This window comes from Heliangelus exortis, chromosome 2 (assembly GCF_036169615.1).
Source record: "Heliangelus exortis chromosome 2, bHelExo1.hap1, whole genome shotgun sequence".
Classification (NCBI taxonomy): Eukaryota; Metazoa; Chordata; class Aves; order Apodiformes; family Trochilidae; genus Heliangelus; species Heliangelus exortis.
This window is the reverse complement of record NC_092423.1, coordinates 15,477,786-15,498,558: the sequence shown is the minus strand read 5'-3', so window position 1 is coordinate 15,498,558 and position 20,773 is coordinate 15,477,786. Positions and strand designations below refer to the sequence as shown.

At 36.4% G+C, this 20,773-nt stretch overlaps 1 protein-coding gene across 1 annotated transcript in view; it reads left to right on the top strand.

Moving 5' to 3' along the window:
* ZEB1 (zinc finger E-box binding homeobox 1) overlaps window positions 1-20,773 on the top strand; it is a 112,286-nt gene that overhangs the window by 69,970 nt on the left and 21,543 nt on the right. The window contains exon 2 of the mRNA XM_071734876.1: window positions 19,041-19,235. Coding sequence (XP_071590977.1) covers window positions 19,041-19,235 — 195 coding nt within the window. The remainder of the gene's footprint in view (window positions 1-19,040; window positions 19,236-20,773) is intronic.

The following is a 20,773-nucleotide window of genomic DNA, read 5'->3' as shown; positions in this document are numbered from 1 at the left end:
ATAATCGACTCTGTGGCAGTGATTAAAGAGGTGTGAATAATAGCTTATTGGAAGTTGACAGCTCCTTGTTTGCTAAACTGCTGTTAGAACGTTTATGCTGCTCAGTTGTACCTCATTTTTCTGAGGGGAAGCTGCATTTTGACAAGTGCACAGAACAGGTATATGTAGCTGGTATTTTTACTTTTTTAAAAAATCAATTTTTTTTATTTCTTTAACTGTGTGAGGGTAATTATTTGCTTATCCTGTGTCTGATGGTCTATGGTGTAATAGTAAAATGAGAGTGAACAAATCCATTTTTACTCGGAAAAATCAGATGTTTTTCCTGAATAGAAATAGGAGCTCCAACCGGTTTGGTCAAGAAGTCAGATATCAGGCTTTCTACTGAGAGTAATACTTCATAGACTGGTCTCTGATATTTTTAATCTTAGGTTAGGATTCTAAATATCTCTACCTCCAGGAAGGCAATCAAGTACTTGGTTCATTGCTATTCAAAAAAAAAAGCATCAAGGGGAAAAGGGCTGTAACTTATGTAGTTCCAAGTCTTGTTGAACTAATTAATTTTTTTGTAACAACATATGTAGATATCAATGATCTTGTAGGTAAGAATGGTAATCAGATAATAGTGTTTATCCATACAGCTGGTAAGGACAAATAATTTCATACCTTACTCTTTGCTTTTACTACTATCTCGTTTGACCTAGTGGACCCATTTTAAAGATGAACAGTAGTTAAAACCCCTATTCACTCTTGTGTATTGCCTTTTGGCAATAAAAAGTTCATAGTAGGACTGCACACCCGAGGTGACAGTGTAAAACCCAAGGCATTCCAATTATCTTGGAGAGCGTATGTCAGAAATTTGCAAAGATTTTCATGGGCACGAGTTTCTTGCAACCCAAAATCAGTTTGTTTGGGTTTTTTTCATGACAGAGATTTCTTTTAGCAGTGATCCAAACATACATTATCTCTTACTGTGCATGTCAGAACTGTTTATTCAAAGCGTTTAATAAATTGTGCAGAAATTCATTGTTTCATATTTTTGTACTGACATTACTAAAAACATGTTACTGATATTACAGCACTGTCATATCTAATGGTACAAATCAGAGTAGAATTATTTTTAAAAATTAGAATTTTGCTAGATCCTTTAACAGTTCTTAGTAGAATGAGTGGCTGCTAACAAAATGTCTTATGGAATATTTCTCCATAAGTGCTAGCTCATAAATTTTACCCTGTAAGACACTAAAATGAGAGAATGTAGAATTAGTATTCTGAGTGCACCAAGTTAATGGACTGCTGTAATGTCTAGATATTGTTTAAATAAATAGATTATTAAAGTAACCTGCATTCCTTCTGTTCTCAGGAACTAGATTGTGCTTTTTACAGAGCAGGGATGCTGTTTCCTAGGTTTGTTCAAATTATGACAATATAGACTTTCAGTCAGTCTAACTGATAAGAACACTCTTCACTCAGCTTCCTCAAAGCACTGCTGGCCCAAAATAAATGTGGCTTTCCACTTGGGAGTTGGCTGGTCTGTAGCACTGAGTGTTTCCATTGTAAGCAGTCAGTCAAAATGCCTGGGAATTTTCCTGTAAAAGGGAATCTGACTATAATATGGCTTGAAAAAAATTATGTAGCTTTCCAAAATAGACAGAATTTCCTCTTTTTAAAAAAAATACTCTGAATATTAAAAATACTCTGAATATAGTTCTCAAGCCATGTAAGTTTTTATAGGTATTTAAAATGCTTTATGTTGCATTTAAATTTTCTTATTTCTGTCTTATTTGAATAAAAACACCCTAAGATTATACTTTTTCATTGAAAACATTATTACCTGAACTTGCTGTTGAGCTGAACGTCATAGGATAGGCTTTGCTATGTACTCTCATGTCTTATCTTTTTATTTCTTCAAGGCTCCTTACTTATCTGACCTTCTTAAGTGTTTAATCTCACTTCTGTGTTACTTGGGAATGCAGTACTATTCTCTTTGCTGTACTCTTTTCATGATCAGCAAGCACATTATAATTTGACTGTTGAGTGGAGTTATCTTAAATTCTTCATCACCCTGGCCAGTATGAAAGTTTTTTTGTCTCAAACGTTACCTGTCATTGTTTAAAACTCCTAGTCACAGGGAGTCTAAATCAATTTTTGTGTTCAGGAAGGTTTTACAGTTTTTAATGGCTTTAAGTTGGTATGTGTGGTAATATGATGCAGTAACTCAGTGGGGGAACCTGGACTGAAGTCCACGTGGGGAACGTTCACACATGTTTCTCTGCACTGTGTAGAAATGCTGAGGTTGGAAATTTTAATTACCTACCCTTTTTTTTTTTTTTTTTTTTTTTTTTTTTCCCTTTCCTTACTGAACACGTGTGGGGCCTTGAGTTTGTTAATCAACAGACTTCTTAAGTGGGCCAGATGATCTGTTGTTACAGTACCTTGTACAACTGCTGGGTTCCAGCACACAGTGATTACCTGCAGTGGCCAAAACCAGTTACTTCCTACATGTACAGTGACTTCTAATTGACCTAAATTTAGCTTATAAACAAAGTTGATTTTCACTTTTATATTGAAGAGTTTTTTAAAGTCAAGTAATGTTTAAACTGTAATGTGAAGCTTTGTGAATTTGTTCTTAATATTTGTTCTTTATCTCTCTTGTTTTCTTGTTCTTCAAAAAGAACAAATATTTCATTTATATCAGCTTGCAAGAAAATGGGTGTTCTGAAGGAAAGGGTAAATTTACTGACTCGTATTTTCAGGGTGGAATTTTTATTTCACCTTATAAGTCTTGTGCTAGGCTTAAAAAAAAAAGTGGAAAGAGATTTCCTGGGTATCTCACTTAGTTTTTAGCAATCCACGACATATGTCTCAAGCTTCTTAGCCACAGAAGTTCATCCTAGTTTTTCTCTTTGTTAGCAGTTCAGGAGTTGAGAAAAAATGTTGATCTGACTTTGGCTACTAAGAGCAGTATGGATGTATTTGAATATTACTGGTACATACTAAAACATTTTAAACTGTTTAGTTTTAATTTTTGCAAGCAGTGCTTCAGACTGGCTATCACACCTGCTGGAAAGGCAGATCATTTGATGTAATCTTTTGGTGGTCCTCAGCACGGTGGAAGGAGATCTTTTTCCCTGTGCTTCTGCCTTTCCCATAAGTGCTATTTCTGTCAGGCTTCTTTGCAGAGTTGTGTGGGTTCTTTTTAAGCATTGCTTATCTCATCCTTCCATGTTCTTTTTAGCCATTTGTCTCTCATAAACATATTGATTCCATGACTTCTCAGTCAGTAGCCTCCTGCTCACTGACTGTGCTTGTGTTGTGAACCTCCACACACTTCCCTACCCCTCCCTTTCTCTAAGAGCATCACAGTTTTCTTTTCAAAAAACTCAATTCCCCTCCAGAATTAATCATGGGTTGAATTGCCCCCTTCCATGATCCTTGTAATTTCAGGAGATCGTGATCATTTTAGTTGCATCTCTGTAATCATAAAGGTGTCTCAACTGTTTTTTAGGAGAAATGGAAGATTAGATAGATTAAAACTGGGCTTGGGTATCTCCTTGGAAAAAATATTCAAGCTTTGAAAACATATTTCTCATTTCAGAAGATCCACAATCAGGTCTGATCAAACTATTGCTTTATTTTCCTTCAAATTCTGTATTTCTTTTTTCTTTTTCACTTAGAGAATAAGGGATTGTAAGCTTAGACGTGTTTAATATTGGAGATATTAACAGCCAGCTAACCATTAATAAGATTCATAAAAGGAGTAACTAGGTTAAATCTTGTTACTGCTGTCATCCTTTTTTTGTAGCATGTCAGTAAATTGCAGTTGGACTGATCTGAGCAAATTCTTAAGCAGGTAGAGCACTTTTTAAGATTTGCTACAGAAAGCTTGAAAATAATTTCCCTCCTAAACAAAATGGTTTTATTTTTAAGTCAAATGCTCCCATCACAGTTTGGTCATGCTCAAGCTGGTTTTGCAGTAGCCTTTGCAAAGAGAAAGTCTCTGCCTTGAAGTGACTGACAGGTGTTTCTTACTGCCCTTCTCAGTTTTCATCTGAAATCAGACATGTCTGATTTCAATTTACAAAAGGTTGGCAAAATTAAATGTAAGAACGCCTGTAATGCATGTCAGGTAATTTACATTAATAAATATGGAGTTTCTGTTTCTCTCTCTCTCTCTCTCTCTCTTTCTGTGGTTTTTGTTTGGCTTTTTTTTTGGTTTTTTTTTTTTTTTTGTAAATTGGTCTTTCTATTTAAGCTACCCCATAGTTGATCCTTTGTTAGATTTTTCTTTATTGCTGTTCATTCCCCTTGCATGTGAACTTCAATGTCAAGTGGAACAGATACGCTCTTTAAATTAAAGTCTCAAAACATTAACAGAGTTTGAAGGTGTTGGACTAAATTGAATGCAGTTATTCATCACCATTAAGAAGTCTTGGAACATAGTTGTACAGTACATTCCAATATCATAGTTAAAATCTCACAGTCATCTTTTATAGACTGGTATTTTAAATAATCTTCCTTTTCAGGATTCTCTTTTTAATTATTTATTTGTTGGGGAACCTTTTACAAGATGTGTGTTGATGCTGTACAAACAGGAGTGCATGCTTTCTTGGAAATTCAGTGTATCATAGAGATGCACACTGTAAAAAGTAATCAGAAATATTTAGGAAAAGTTACAGTATCAGCTTATTAGCTTCTGCTCATGTATAGTTATATATATATATATATATACACATATATACATATATATACACAACATACAGCGTGTTACACTAAATGAAGAACATCAAAAAGCTTTTGTTTCTCCCTCCATTTACCCTTCCAAATAGTAATTATAGATAAACATCAATCTCTCTTTTACATGGAAAAAAGAAAAAAAAAAAAAAAAGAAAAAAAAGGCAGCAACAAAGTAATGAAAGATTAGAAATATTTTTACCTGTGGGGCTTTTTCTGTGACAGGAAAATCTGAAATAGTTTAAGGAATAATTCCCTTTGGAGTTCGTAAAGAAAAAAATGCGAGGCTGAAGGAAGCAAAGCAGCTGAGGGAGCTTCTCCTGAGGCTCTGCAGAGAATGATGGACAGGAGGGTTTTTCTGAAACTAAGTCACATTATAGAACCAATTACTGTACTTCTGTTCAGTAAGGAAAGCTATTTCTCCTCTGATAGGAAAAATGCTTTCTTGACTGTTGCTTCTTTAAAGTACGTAATTTTTTAATATTCGGTACAATTAAATAATATTTTGGAAATCCTTGCTCTTGTGCCAATTATAACCTTTTCTTCCTGTGCTGGCTTTGCTTGTGAAATCCATGCCTCTCCTAAGGGACACTGAGACTTCTTTTATGTCATTGATTAATATGCAAATTTTCAGTTGTTGATAATAGCTTCAGTTGCTGGTAGAATTAAGAAATACAAGAGTGAACCGGAATCAAGCTTGAAGGCAAGGGTTTCCATTCAGAAAGTGAATTAATGCTTGGAAAGGGAAGCAGGGAAGAGCAGGAGCCTGGCTGGTGCATGCAGCCAGTGTTCAGGGCTGTGGCTCTCTCATTGGTGGCCACCTGGCCACTTCCCCTTGTCTCTTGTTCTCTCCTATACTGCTTAGGCCCAAAGAATTGAACCTGTCAGATATCAAGTTCATACTCATTGACAGATCATCAAAGTCTGAAAGCATGTTCTTTGCTATCTAAAGATGTGTATATCTGTTTGGAGAGGAGAAGGGCTGCACTTGATTTGGCCATGAGAAGTGATGATGAGGTGTCCAGGCAGGTGCTCAGACATTAACAGTATTAAAGCAGAACCCTGTGCTCTCCTGTGGCATGATTTTTTCTGTATCTATCTATCTAGCTATTGAATTAGATGAGTGGTTTGAAAAAATGCTTTTACTAGGGATCATATGTATACTCAATGTTTTCAGTAGTCAATTAGCTTTAAGATTGTAAGAGCTTTTTTTCCTCAATAATGGCATTTTCTGCTACGTAAGTTCAGGCAGAGATAATATCCTGTCGTCGTGTTATATCTGTTCTGAAGTTCCTGGCTTTGCAAGATACTTTCTTATTCATTAACATTGTTTTGATAGATAGGCTATAGACAGATAGTAGTCTGAAACAGTACATCTAATAGCATATATTGAGAAGTGAATAAGTTGGGTTTTTTTTCTAATATAGGCTAGTGCCTAAGTTTAGTATTTCTTTGTGTAAGAGTGCCTTCATGAATCTGTATTTCATCAAGAAATTCTGTTATACTTTCCTCGTCAGAACTTGTACAGTGCTGGTTTGAATCTTCATCTCTGTGACGGGGAGCAGCTGTAGTGTCACAGAGTCAGCAAACCTGGAAGCTCATGCATTCTCTTCTCATACCTTCTCCATCAACCTGACATCTTTTGAAGCATGTGCTAAATATGTCAGTGAAATATTGTAATGGCTAGATGAGGCATAAGCTTCAATATAGAGGCTGATGAGCTGGTTTGCCCAGTTCTCAGTCCAAAAATCTGGGTTTAATTGCCTTCACAGGGAGATTCAGTAGATGTATGTGAAGGTTTTGTTTACAGGAATGAAACTGCAAATCCAGATTGCAGTTTTAAAGAATTTAAAACCCCTGCCTTTGGAAGCATCTATCATAAATTAGAGATTAATAAAGAGAAAAATAAGATCTTACTAAAATGTATTGTGGACTATACTCACAGCCTTTTGAAACAGAGTTTAGTATGGCTAAACATGGTTATTTCCTTAATATAATGCCTAGCATATCCATTAGGCTTGATTCTGGGCTGTGTAAATGTACAAAGTTTCAGTTAAATGTGTAAAAATTCACTAATGTACCATTTCACAATGTTGTTTTAATTATATATATTATCCTTATGGAATGCATCCTTTGAAAACTAAACTGTTCCTTAAGCTTCTATTTAAACAGGATAAACGGGACCTTTCATAATCTCACATATCCACCTGTTTAAATAGAACACTATATCTACCCTTGAAATTCAGTAAAACACTGTAAGTCCACTGCATGCTTTTTGACTGTCTGTATTCATGCTCCAACACTGCAGAAGGTTTCTGGGAATGATAGATATTCATTATCTTGCAAAATGAACAAATGACACTTAGAATTTAAATGGTATTTTATTTCCCACTTCACACAAATAAATTATATAAATGGTCAGTGATTTAATATTTTAAAATAATTGAAAATAAGTAATGTGAAAAATATAAAAATGAGTATTGTAAAAATGCAATAGATAATTAAAAATTAGAGAGACTTGGAACTTGTCATATGACTCCCAGACAGTAATTTTCTACTGCCAGTTTTTTTGTTGATTAGCTCTGAATATAAATGCAAAAAATTATGTTCATGTCATATATGAATATGCATAATAAACTCATATTATTCAAGATGCAAGGCTACATGAAGCAAACCAGATCATCCACATTACATACTAGAATTGTGTTCATCTACATTTACTTGTTCTTACATTTCTTTGTAATCTTTATTTTCAGGAAAAGTGAATTAGGCATGCTGGAGACAGCAATCTGTTGTGATAATAACATATAACCTCTGCAAATTAGTTACCCTGAATCCAAAGTCAGGACCCACATTTTGAATACCAAAGCCTAGAGCACCATTAAAAATGTTCTGTTATTATGCAAAATCAAAGTGAAGCCAAAATGTAGCTTGTTAGATTTAGGTTAGACATAAGGAAGAAATTCTTCACTGTGAGGGTGGTGAGACACTGGCACAGGTTGCCCAGGGAAGCTTTGGCTGCCCCCTCCCTGGATGTGTTCAAGGCCAGGTTGGATGAAGCTTGGAGCAACCTGGTCTTACTGGGAGGTGTCACTGCCCATGCAGGGGAGTTGAAAGTAGATGAGATTTAAGCTCCCTTCCAACCCAAGCCATTCAATGATAAGACTCTTTGATAGGATATAAAAGACAAATTAAAAAAAAAAAAAATGCTCCTGTGTCATAAGCAGGAGATAGGCCAAGGAGTTCTTAAAATAATGGAATGTTTAAACCTGTAGTCAGAATAAAGAGGTGACCATTATGCATTTGACAAACTCTCTCTCTTTCAAGAGACATATTTATATTTAATTTTATATTTATATGTTTATATTAATATGGCAGTTTTCTATGTGCCTTCTTAAACTTCATGACATTTATCTGTGTGCCAAGGGTAAAGCTTTCGTGTGGTAATCCATTTTTAAAAATCTGTCTGAGAAAGTAATTCATGATCTTGCCTTTATCATGCTTCTCTTAGCTAACTTTTTAATATATGAGAAGTTTTATAATGGAAAAAAATGTCAAGCATCTGGAGTGAACTGTGTAGAAACAATGTGGTTATGTAAATAGAGCATTTTGAATGTACAGCAACGTGGTACAGTCACCAGTGGTTAGATAATTTTTGCATAAGAAAACAGACTAGGTAACACATGGAAATACTTTTTCCTCTCAGCCTTTCCACAGTTTAGTTTACTGTTTCCAGTTGTTCAGTAATTGGAGGTACTAAAAAGATGAAGGCTTCTCAGATATTTATACATCTCATGCTTAATTTTTACGAGCACCATGCTCAGGTGTCTCAGAGGCTATAAACCATTGTGGCTGTCAGACTGTACTCAACTGTGAGGGACACCAGGCAGATGTGGAGATTGGTTTTTCCAGTCTTCTGAGTAAAATGATAGACTATAAAACTAATACTGGTGACAGAAATGCAAACTTACCTGGGATGAAATAGGACACGAGGGAAAGGTTTCTACTTTTTGCCTCCGTAATTTGGAGCATGTAATAACTAGATCATTGCCACCTGCCCAGAATTGGTCCCCAGAGTATATTCTTTGAAAATCTCTATTTTTAAAAATCATAAACATCAGGACTTTGTCTGTTTTATATTTATGTCAGTATAATTTTATGGGGAAATTATGTGTGTTCTTTCGAAAGAGAAAAATGGGCAAAGAGCAGAATAATCAGAAGTTCCTGCCTCTTACGTGGCTATCCCCACCTTCTATTTGGTATTTATTTTATCCACATACATTAACAAATATGAATACTTGCAAAAACTTCCATGTTGCATAGAAGTTTTGTCAGTTATGGTGAATGAACACTTTTCTCTGTTTCATGAGACTACCTGAAGGACAGGATATAACATGGGGGAGCTGTGAGAGGGGAAAATGCACCAAGGTGTGGTTTTCCACTTGCCAAATGTTTAAAGCTACAGTGATATTTATTGAAATTATTTTTTTTCCCCAGTAGATTAAAAAAATGCTAAGGAAGGGATATGGTTCTTTCTGTACACTAAGTTCTTGCAAATACTTCCTTAAGTATTAAACTCGCTTTAAATTTTTATAAAAGTTCCTGACAGCAGCAGTTGAAATGGAAGTACACAGATGCAGTTAAGTTCTCATTTGTAGAAGTCTCTGCAAGCTTGCCTTGTACAATGGTGATAACAGGCAAAGGGTACAGTTAATTTTCTCACATACCTTTGGCTGTCTTGTTTCTGAATGTTAATTTTTTTTCTTGTGAGACCATTTTTAATATTTCCAAATGTGTAAGTACCTTGTAATAATAACATTTTTCAAATCTTGCTGCCTCTGAGAATTTTCATATTTGCATGTAGAATTTACATCAATCCAGAGACTAGGAGAGAATATTCAGACAATAGTTGGCTTTTGCATCAGAAAAAGGACCATCATTTGCAAATCCAGTAGAGAAATTACTATGGAAAGTCCCTCTGTCTCACTTAAAGACTGAAATCTTCCATTTTGCAAAGCTATAAAGATTCCATTTTTAGCATGGAAGAGCTGCAGAATAATGAAGAGTCTCAAAGCAGTGTGCTGAAAATTACATTAAAGCTACTTTTCTGAAGTAGCACTAATAGGAGAAATATTTCAAGATGATATTATTTTTGTATGATGGTATAGGTATACATTTCCAAATCTAATTTTAGGTTATCAAGCCTGGAAATATATATGTAATTATATGTATGTATATATACATCAATGTACATTTTCCTGTGTTTTAAAATTATTATTGGACCAAGGCTAAATACTTGAAATACTTCTCTGTGTACTCTCTACTTGGCTCTGGACTTGTGTCAATTGTACATGCACGTAAATTCTCATATGAGTGCTGGAGTTGATTTTAAAGTTGTTTCCCTCCCTTGTAAGTTCTATAAATTTTTAAAATGTAGCATTAAGGCACCATTACAGCATCTGGAAAGCCATTCAAAGCAGCATACATTTGGAGGCTGCTTTAGAGTGATTCTAGGAAAAGCTGCTACAGGATCCCAGTGTACAACTGCTGTGATTATCTTGCTCAGGTGATGGATGGTTAAAACAATGAAGCATGTGGGCTACCTTAGGAGCTCCCACTTGGTGATCCAAAGGTCCTCTGTACTAAGGCCTCTTGCTGAGAGGTCTGCCTGCATAGTTTTGGTGATCCTGTCTAATGATTGTGAAACCAGTATCTCCAGTTACCTGAACACTTAGGGTTGCTGTGGTCAGGTCATCTTACTAGGTGATATTTGTCAATGTTCAGAGGTGATGCTGATCAGTACTGCAGATGGGAACAGCCATGCCTAGTGGAAGAAAGGTTTTCACTCAACAGGCAACCCAAAGGGAGGAGGTGGTGGTGATTTTGCTTTTACTGGACTGTATGTACTGCATATGTCAAGTTGTTACCAGTCATAGAGCTCCATTGCCATTCACTCATCCTTAAACCTGCACTGCAGTGAGGAGTGATCTGGTTACTCACTGGCATCCGTGTCTTCTGTGCCATCCCTCTCCTGTTTCCCAGTGGTGCTTTTCAAGCTTTCCTGTGTTGCTGTTGGATGAGGATGTTTGTTAGCAGTACAGGTTCACACTTTTGAGGAGTACAGGATTCAATCCATAGAAATAGTCACACAACCTCATCCACTTCCACCTCAGATGGTGGTTACTGGTTTTTGCTGGCATCTGTCATAACAGGCTCTTGGCTGTCTGTAGAGACCATGTGTAGCTTTCCTTTCAATCGCAAGTATGTTCTGAATTCAAGAGTCTGTCAAATGTTTGATTCATCTCTCATATTTTGAAAGGGATTGTATGAACTGGTTGCTTACAAGAGGGAGGAACAGGATATATGACCCAAAAGGCTCCTGCTGTCTACAGGCTTAGATTTTCATGCCCACAGTTAATAATTTTTATAATGGAATGAGTGATGGAAAGTTTTATCCTTCAGACTGCAGGCAAAAAGTGTGTATCCTTTCCAGAGGTGTTTGGCTGCAGGTGCATATCCTTCACTGTCTCAGTTCAGGTCAGGGCTGCATTTTTTAAGTGAATCTCCTGCCTGTCCTCACTTACTGTGCTTTGCTTTGAGACCATGGCTTCTCTTTAAACTAAATGTTCTGGGAGTGTGTTGCAGCCACGAATAAAAATTTACTCCAGAAGAACAGACTAGAGATTGCTCTGAAACATGGAATGTGAACATGAGGTCCTCAGTGTCAGCAGCTTCACCATATATTTCTGTTTCTCTTCCTCTACCTTGCCTGTTAGTGTGGGTACAAACTCGCTGTCCTTGCCTTCAGAACCAGCAGCTCTTACAAATCCTTCCATCAGCAGAACTGAGGAACTTGGTTTTGGATCCCTGTCCTGCATTAGTGTTGGGCTCAGCATTCCAGAAATGATACAGAAGTAAAATCTGCTATCTTACACACGTAGTTTGAATAGAATAGGGCAGGGTGGAGTGAATATGTATATTATTCTGCCCAGAACTCATGTTAGTCCCAGGCCAAGCAAGAAGCTGGCTCAAGCAGCTGCCTGCCAGGAGCAGCCAAAGCTGCAGAGGTTCTCCAGCTGCCCTCGCCAGAGCAGTGGGAGGAGGTGGCAACAGCAGCTGGGGAACTGGTCCTGATTTAAATCATCAGGCTTTACCTCTGATTTCCCCATTTGAATAGAAAAATTCAATACCAAGGATTGGTGTGTTTTTAATATTAAATATTATCTGATTTTTAAACCATGTTTTGAAATTAACAAGCAGAAAAATTGTGTTTGCTCTGTTTATTTTAATGTGTGTTGTGTAAGCCAAACATTCAGTCTCACTTTTTGGTACAGCATTTAGAGCAGATTTTAAGATTCAGCCCACTTGCAAAGCATTTATTTTAAATACCAAGTTTCTTTGAGTTTACCAGAAGACCCAATAATCCAGTGTGTATGTATTCAGATTATTTATATGCCATAGTGCATATTAAGATTGTTGGATTTTATGGGTTTTATTGTGTTGAAATATTCAATGAAAACATGGGAAGCTGCATTTGACTGGATATCAGTATTCATTTAAGAGGTCTAAAAACATTTTGCAAGATATTTTTATTAGTTAAACAAAATTATCAGAAAAGTACTTTGTACTTGTAAATATTTAGGTTTAGGTTTTTACAGCTATTCATTTATTTATATAAACACATGTGGGAGATGTAGCTTTGATCCCTTCAGGCAGAGGAAGTACTGAATTCAGTTCCCCTTTTCCATGTGTGAGCACATACATGTCTAAATAAACAGTGAGTCAACCTCTTATATATAAAATTTAGTTCTATTAATTTATAGCACTTACATTGTTCTTAAAAGCAGAATTACTTTTCTGAACTATGTTTCTTAATTAAACTTACTTTTTTTTTTTTTTTTTTTGAACAATTCTCTGACAGGATATTCTTCTTTTTCCTTGATTTATTTATTTAAGAGTACAATATGGTTTCCTCATACTTTTCATATAATGAGTTCTTGTTGTGTATTTTTACTGAGTTCAACAAGCTGCCTGATGTGATGTGTTCTGCTGCCTCCTCTCCCCTCTGCAGTGCTGCTGGCTGTCAGACCACGGGAAGTCACCCTGCTGCCTTATGGCATGATTGGGAAGCAGCAAGTATTTTTACTAAGGGTTTCTTGTACTTTTTTGGGACATAATGACAGCATTTCCAGACAGCCAAGCAGTAGTAAGGCAGATAAAATTCTAGGTAGATAAAAGTAAAGCAGTGTATTTGGAGTGAGGAGCTGGGTCCTGTCATGCATTCTGAACTGATAGATACCATTCAGGAACAGCAGTTCTGGGGACAGAAAATAAACCTGTAGTAGTGTCAGGTTAATTATTTGTAGCAGTCAAGAAAAGTCGTAAAATATGACTTGTGTTATTGGAAAGGGGTAGAGAAAAAACCAGCATGTTGTTCTAATCCATGATGGGTGTGCATCCCAAAACACAGTGATGCAGAGCAGGAGGGGCACAGGTCCAGAGAGGTGCAGCAAAAGTGATCAATGGAAAAACTGTATGAGTAGCAAGTGGACAAGGGCTTCTCACACTGGAAAGGAGGACTGTGCAAGGAAGTGTGTAAAATCATGAACAGCTTGGGGGACAAAAGTGGGGAAGATCTAAGGGACAGTCCCTGAATCTAGCGCAGTGCAGGATCAAAACCAACATAGGAAGCTCATTCTTGCCACAACAAATAGCTGTGAAACTCCTTTTCCCAGGATAATCTGAATACCAAAAATTTCACAAATTCAAAATTTAATGAGACAAATTCACAGAAAGAGGCTATCAGGCGTGAAGACAACACATCACATATAGGAGTTGCAGGAGCCAAAAACTACTGGAAACAGGTGGAGAATTTTAGGAGAAGCATCAACATATGCCTTCCCTTTCCTTAAGCTGTTGCCTGGGTTTCTACTTCAAATGGTAATGTGGTTCTGTATATATTATTGCATAGAAGTTACTTATTATTTTCAAATATATGTATTAAACTGTGAGGAAAAACAAGAAAATAACAGAAAGGTCTAACTTTTACTAATGATACTGGGCAGCTAATCAGTGCAGAGGGAGAAGTATTCAGTACTGAAATTATACACCAAAATGTAAATATAAAATACTGAATGCTAAATTATCAGGTTTCTCACCTTTCTGGGGACTCTCCTATAATAGTATAGGCTGTGGAAACAGTAAACCCAAAATCATTTCATCGCCACAATGTTAGTCTTCATCTTAAAATTCCTGGGTTCACTAAATCAGAGAGCTAGAGATTGCTTTCCTTTTAAACACCATATTTGAATTTGACTAAAGATACATATTGTGGTTTCCCAGCTGTATTTAACCAGGAAAATCATTTATTTCTCTGTTTTAGCACTATAATTACTATCCTGTTTAAACATATTTCTTTTTTAATTAGAATTATGCAACATCATATGTCTTCTTTGCATGTAGGACTCTCAAAATCCAGAAAGAAAAGGTCATTTTCTGCAATTCATTTTGCAGTCATTTACTGTTAGAACAACAGCACCTTCAACTAGAGATACTCATTTATTCTCTAAGAATCAGGGTACTCTAGCAAGCAAGCAACAGGAAAATAAGTAATTACAATTCATAAAAAGTTTTTTTAATGTATTGGTTTTTAATGAGTATTTCGTCTTTATTTCAGAAGCATATAGTAATGATATAAAAATATTTCAATGAATAAATATTTAGTCTTCCGAGTCATTTGTAATACATATATATTGAAAATGGAGCTTTTCATCTGTGAAAGTAAAGCTGAAATTAATAATGAAACTGTTTAATAATACATATTTTTATACTGTTTCACACTGCAAGGTGGAAAAAATAGGCTCATATGTCTATTAAGCATCATATGTGCTTGTCTGGTGACCTGTTTGCAGAGGCTTACAGCCATGGTTCATGATCTGAGTCAGACGTAGCTTTTACAGTAGAAGATAAGATTACCTCTGAGTTCTGCTGCTGATGGCTGTCCCTGGAGCCGTGGTGGCTGTGGGTGACGTAACCTCTCTGTCTGTCCTTGCTTTGCACAGTGTGCAGACATTGGCTGCTCTTAGTGCCAGTGCTCTGTGATCCAGGCTGAATTATTTTGTTTAGGTAGATGCTACTTTTAAATGAAATTAACTAGAAGTAACTATTAATGAAGTTTGGAATATTTGTAGTAACTTTACTGGAAAGCTGAAACTGTTCTTCTGAATGAGGTTTTCCCTGTGTGTTTTATTTGCTGCATGGAATATTTGGGCAAATTAGAAGCCACTTGCAGTCATCACTTACACACACTCAAATTTCTTTCAGAGGTTTTAAGCAGTGGTTTCTACATACTGTTTTTTTATTACGTATATTTAAATCTCTATCCAAAAAGGTTTAATTAATGTATTCCTCACAAATTCAGCAGTTGAAGAGGTGCCAGGTATAAAGCGAGCCTGTTGTTCTCTTCTTTAAGTGGTGATTGTTCTGAGGAAACATTGAGGATGAGAGGAGACAACACACAAAATGTTATGCATATAAGGAAGGTCTAAATTTGACTCTAGAACTGAACTGGAGAAGAGAGAAAGGGAGGACAATTACCCTTGCAAGAGGTACCATGGATCTGTGAAACATGTTGCCAAAATGTATTTGAAGTGATTGAAGATTGCAGCCTGCCACTGGCCACCACTTAGGTCTTGTAGGGCACCTGAAGCAGATCTGGATTGCTAAAACTAAGCTTTGAAGCCTGGCAGGCATCAGTATCATACCATGTAATGGGATTTTAATCAGCTAAAAATAAAGTATATTATGGGTTGTTTTTTTTTTAACCATAATTTCTACTAAAGAATATTGTTATATTCTTTGAAATCAAACTCTTGACTTTGAAAGTTGAGCATTCAAAAAAGTTGGAAAATGTCAGTATGAAGATTGTTCAAACTGTTTTAATTTGCCCCTTGGATGTGTGCATAATGATAGGATCTTTAATTATGTGAGCACATATTTTTTTCAAAGGAGAAATAGTGCCCAGAGAATGAATCCTTTATTAAAGGAAGCTGTTGTCTCCAGAACCTTTGTCTTAACTGTTGGAAATGGTAGTAATTTAAATAGAGGACTGCAGGAATCAAAAGCATTTGAAAAGTTCCCCTGAAAAACTGGATTTTCTTCTCTTTTTCAAGGGGTTTTTATGATTCTTCAAGGTCACTTATTTTGGAGGTGATCTCTGTCTTTCGAGTTGCTGTGGCACACAGGCTGAGGTACCTGGGCTCTGAGCACAGCTGCTTTTGGAATGAATGCATGTGCTTTGAATATGTGAAATGCTGAAAAAATGCAAAGTCCTCTGAAAAGTAAGGCCTGAAATACTTTAGACCTACGTGGCAATGCCAGGATTGCCAAAAGAATCCTCTGGTTTTTAAGTAACCAGTTTCTTCTTTGTAAAATAGAGATACGATTTTCCTACTACAGTTCAGTTAATTACATGTTTTGAAGCATTTCTGCTGAGAGCCATGTAGGGAAATTACATAGAATATAAACAATCATATAATTATACAATATATAGTTATAATATATTGGATAAAAATATATATATTGTAAACAGTATCATATAATAGATGACTTATAATGAGAAATCCCATTTTGGCTAACATCCTATAAATGAGGCTTAGGAATGCTGACGGGGATAAAAAGAATGTATAATCACTTTGCAGTCTGAAAAAATGAGGCAGGACCCCACACTTAATTCATTCCATAAAACTGAGCATTCACTGCAGATTTGCCATTACTGCACCAGATGAAGCAAGGATCCTGTGGAGGGAAAACTGCATATAATCATCAGTTAGACTTACCTGTAGCTATATGGATGTTGCCATCAATTTAAGGGCTTAACTTTGTGCTGCTTTTGGTGTGTGGGTTGCCTGCCAAGCCCTTTTAGGCGAAGGTTTGGCAGTTTATTTCCCCCAGATTACCCAAAGCTCTCCATAAAAAGAAAAGAGAAATTTTAGAGCCAGATTACTTGCTGATTTTGTGGTGTTGTCTTGTTGACAACTGATCTTCAATGGAGGGAATCAAAATCCCAAATACCATTTCTTCCTCAGTTTGTGTGGAGGAAAAGATTTTAAATTTTGCTGAGTTAGCATGTGAGACTGTGTAGTGAGAATATACCAAAAAAATAGAACCATCATGAGTAGATTATATTAAACATTAAAATATAAATGATGAGGAAAAGAAGAAACACATTTTCTATGCAAGTGTAATTCTTAAGGACAAACTATCTAATTATTTTTTAATTTTCCATAAAAATAAACCAAACAACACTCTAAATCTACCGTAAGGGATCCCACTTGATTTCCCAAACTAAACAGGAAATTTGTTTTTAAAAAATCAAATAAATGGAATAAAATCAACAAAATGCCTTCTTGTGTGAATAAATTCACAAATCTCTTTTACTTTGGTAAGGGAGAACATGTCTGTTTTCTCTTTCGTTTGTTACAGCATTCCTTATAGTACCTGTACCTTGGTTGCAAAATCAATTACAGAATACAAAGTGAATATCAATTTATTGATTTACATGGAACAGATACAAGTATTTAGGCAATTTGCTTAAAGTTGTTGTCTGAGAAGATGTCAATAGTATCAGTAGTGGGGTGAACTACATTCTTCAGACGATGCTATGTGTATGAACTATGGAAACATGGAGTGACTGTTTTAATATCAGAAAGCTCTTTCATCATTCTTCTGCATGGTTCAGTTAAAACATTTCTTTCCTGCATTGGGAAGAAATTTAGTAGTAGCTTGTCAATTTTTAATGCTACTCACTTTCCCTGCTTAAATGTATTTTTAAATTACTAGAATATCTGCTTTAAAAAAAAAAAAAAAAAAAGAAGAAGAAAAAAAAACGAAAAAAAAAAATAACCTCAGAAGAGCAGGAGAACACTTTGCTATTTATCTACCTTAATAAGCAGGATTTCACATGAAAGAATCAGCTTGGCTTCTCATGTGCTAACAGCAGCAGTCCACAGGTATCATGAAGCAGCGTGGTTATGTGCCTCACAGGTACAATTCTGATAACTACCAAAGGAATACCAAGACAAGTCTTGTTAGTTTATTCTTTGATAAATTTATTTCCTTTCTTAAAGTCTATTTTGAATCATTTGAGTAAGAAGTTCAAATGTGTCAGTAGAGTAGTACACATATAGATCTTCCATAAATGTTTAATAGTTTAAATTCTGTATGAGTAACATTTCAAAATATTGGGAAAGTGATTTTTTTTTCTTACTACATAATCCTTACAGTTGACATTGAGATGACCCTAGCTGATCTTCTGTGCTTATAGATTAAGACTATTTTAATAATAATCTGCTTCCATCTGACAAAAACATATTTATTATGTAATCCATAGTCCACAAGACTCTCATGATATGATCTGCAGGCTGAAAAAGAGGCATTACCTTTTTGTTGTAGCCAGGGAGAATGTTATGCAAGATTTCATTTATAAGTCACCTCTTGAGATTATTCTACTTAAACTTTGGGTTTAAGTAGAAGAGCATTTTAGCTTAGATCAGGAGCACTTTAGCCCTTCTGGATCAAATCTCCCTCTTGTTCCTGTTTGTTGCTGCTTGATTCACATATTTGGAGCGTGGGGGGCATCAGGTAGAGGAAGAGCAGGCAAGATGGAGAGGGTGAGCAGAGCCAGAGAGCAGGGGCTTGCTCAGTGGGGATGGGCAGGGCTGCCTGAGGGACCCTCTCTGGTGCTGCTCAGCCTGGGCTCACTTGGGCTTCCATACACTTGGTTCTCTATGGTTTTATTCCTGCTCTGCCCCACTGATTGCTATAGACATACAGCCTCTCTTCATTATACATGTCTGTCTGTAACAAAATGTTGTCTATGAATGTTCAGTGTCTCCCAGACTATTGAGCAAGCCATGATATTCTTAAAGGAAACTTAAAGTAATTGTGGTATCCAAAATGGAGTGACCCAGTTGGAAGCCTGATGCTTCAGTGTGGGCCAAAAGAAAACTTTGGAGTTGTCTGCTGACTTTTCTGGGGCAGCCTGAAGCTGGATGTGCAGAAGTGAGAGGTTTCATGTTTTCCCAGCAGTGCTGAAAGCCCAGCAGCTGTCAGATGGCTCCTTGTGTGCAGCCATTATGCCCAGGTTGCTCACAAGCCACTGCCATCCCCATGTGGAAGGAAAAAATGATAATGTGAGTCCATAGAGATGCCCCAGATATAGCATCTGACCACAGTACGGGACATTTTGCCCCTTCATGCTGTAAATTAAGAGCATATTGATCAGTATTTCGCTTTTTTTCTGTCCACAGTCACCAATTACAATAATGTGGTAGAAGCGAACTCAGATTCAGATGATGAAGATAAATTGCATATAGTGGAAGATGAAACTGATGCAGCAGACTGTGATGCTAGTGTGCCAGAAGATGACTTGCCAACAGACCATGCAGTGTTACCAGAAAACAGTGAAAGAGAAGGGAGTACAAACAGTTGCTGGGAAGATGAAGGTATGTCCATTTTCACTGGTTATGGTGTGTAGAGAAAGCTTTTAAAATGAAAGCTTACTAGAATGTTTTTAGTCACTCTGCTGAAATAACATATAATGTTCACAGATAAAAAAACCAAAGGTCTTGTGATGTATATATTGTAGTGTATTTTATCCTCTTAATATGTGAAGCAGATTTAGTGGTGCATTCAGTCCTTTGACATTGTTAAACAGGAGTTTCAAATCTGTGGAAACAGCATTCTGTGTGATGAGAGGGTGATGAGAGACTGGTAAACTTGCTTTTAGTTTTTCCAAGTCTTTTTGAACGGCAGGTCTCTGCCATAGCTCCCAATAAGGTCAGGGTTTGCTTATCTTGAGGAGTAAGCAGGAAGCCAAAAGCACAGAACAAAATAATATTCAGATGTGAATTCCTGCCTGTGAGCCTCTTATACCTTTTCCCTCCCCAAAATATAGCCAGAAAAAAATTTTTTTTTGATTATTAGTTTTTTGACTGGCTATCTTACTCATAATTAATCTGTATTTTGAAAACACTGGAAGGAAGTAAATGGTGTACAGCAGCTTTGGAAGCTGAAAATGTGAAGTTATCAAGAAATGGGCCTTTTTTCTGTGGAATCAGATACTGAGTTTCATAATATCACACAGCATGCTTACATTGGAGCCAAACTGGGATAAATGCATAAATTAGTGGAATTTATAACAAAATTTGGCCTTAAGCCCCTGAAAGATAAAGAATATTTTTCGGCGTATCGCTGTTTCTGTCTGAACACAGTTCTTTAGCATCCACCTTGCTTGATCTGTTGGTTTAAGACACATTGCATGACCTCACATCTAAATAAACGGGAAGTGCTCATATGGTCCCTAACTGCAATCCAGCTGGGAGAGAGCAGCTGAGGGTTCAGAGAATAGCATCAACTCAGCCTGTTTTATGTGGTTGCTCTTGCCAAGGTATGCTGTGCAGGGAAATGAGTATTTTGGAGCTAAATTATTAGGGAGGTGATTTTCTTAGTTCTCCTATAGTGTCTTTTGCTCTGCTACGGCTCTACCTATCAGGAATGGCAGTTACATAAAAATGGGCTGTGTGTAGGCTGTTTCTTAAACCCTTCAGACAGGTGTAGGAAACCTGAAATATGGAACGAAGAAGAGCACTGTCCTGCAGAAGTGCTGAGTCAAGACCCTTTGGGCTGAACGTTTCCTGGAGGTGTATGACAGCCAGTCATGACAAAGCATCTTGTCTCAGCCAACCTTCTGTGGTGCTCCAGAGCTCTAGACACGTGGGATCTTTTTTCACTCCTTATTAAAATGTAATATTTTTTCTTTTTAACATTTGTTTTCTAAAAGGAGGGTTTGAACTAAATTCTCATCGGTGCTTAGACCAACAAAAAATTAAACAATTACCATAAAGGGTTACTCAAATGAGCACAAATTTCTTCTGTCAAAACCAAGTATTCTGAAGCTTTTTTGATAGTAAGGTTGGTTGTTTTTTTTAAAATAAACTGAATTTCTCAAATTTCTGTAGATGACTACGTGAGGAAATGAAGG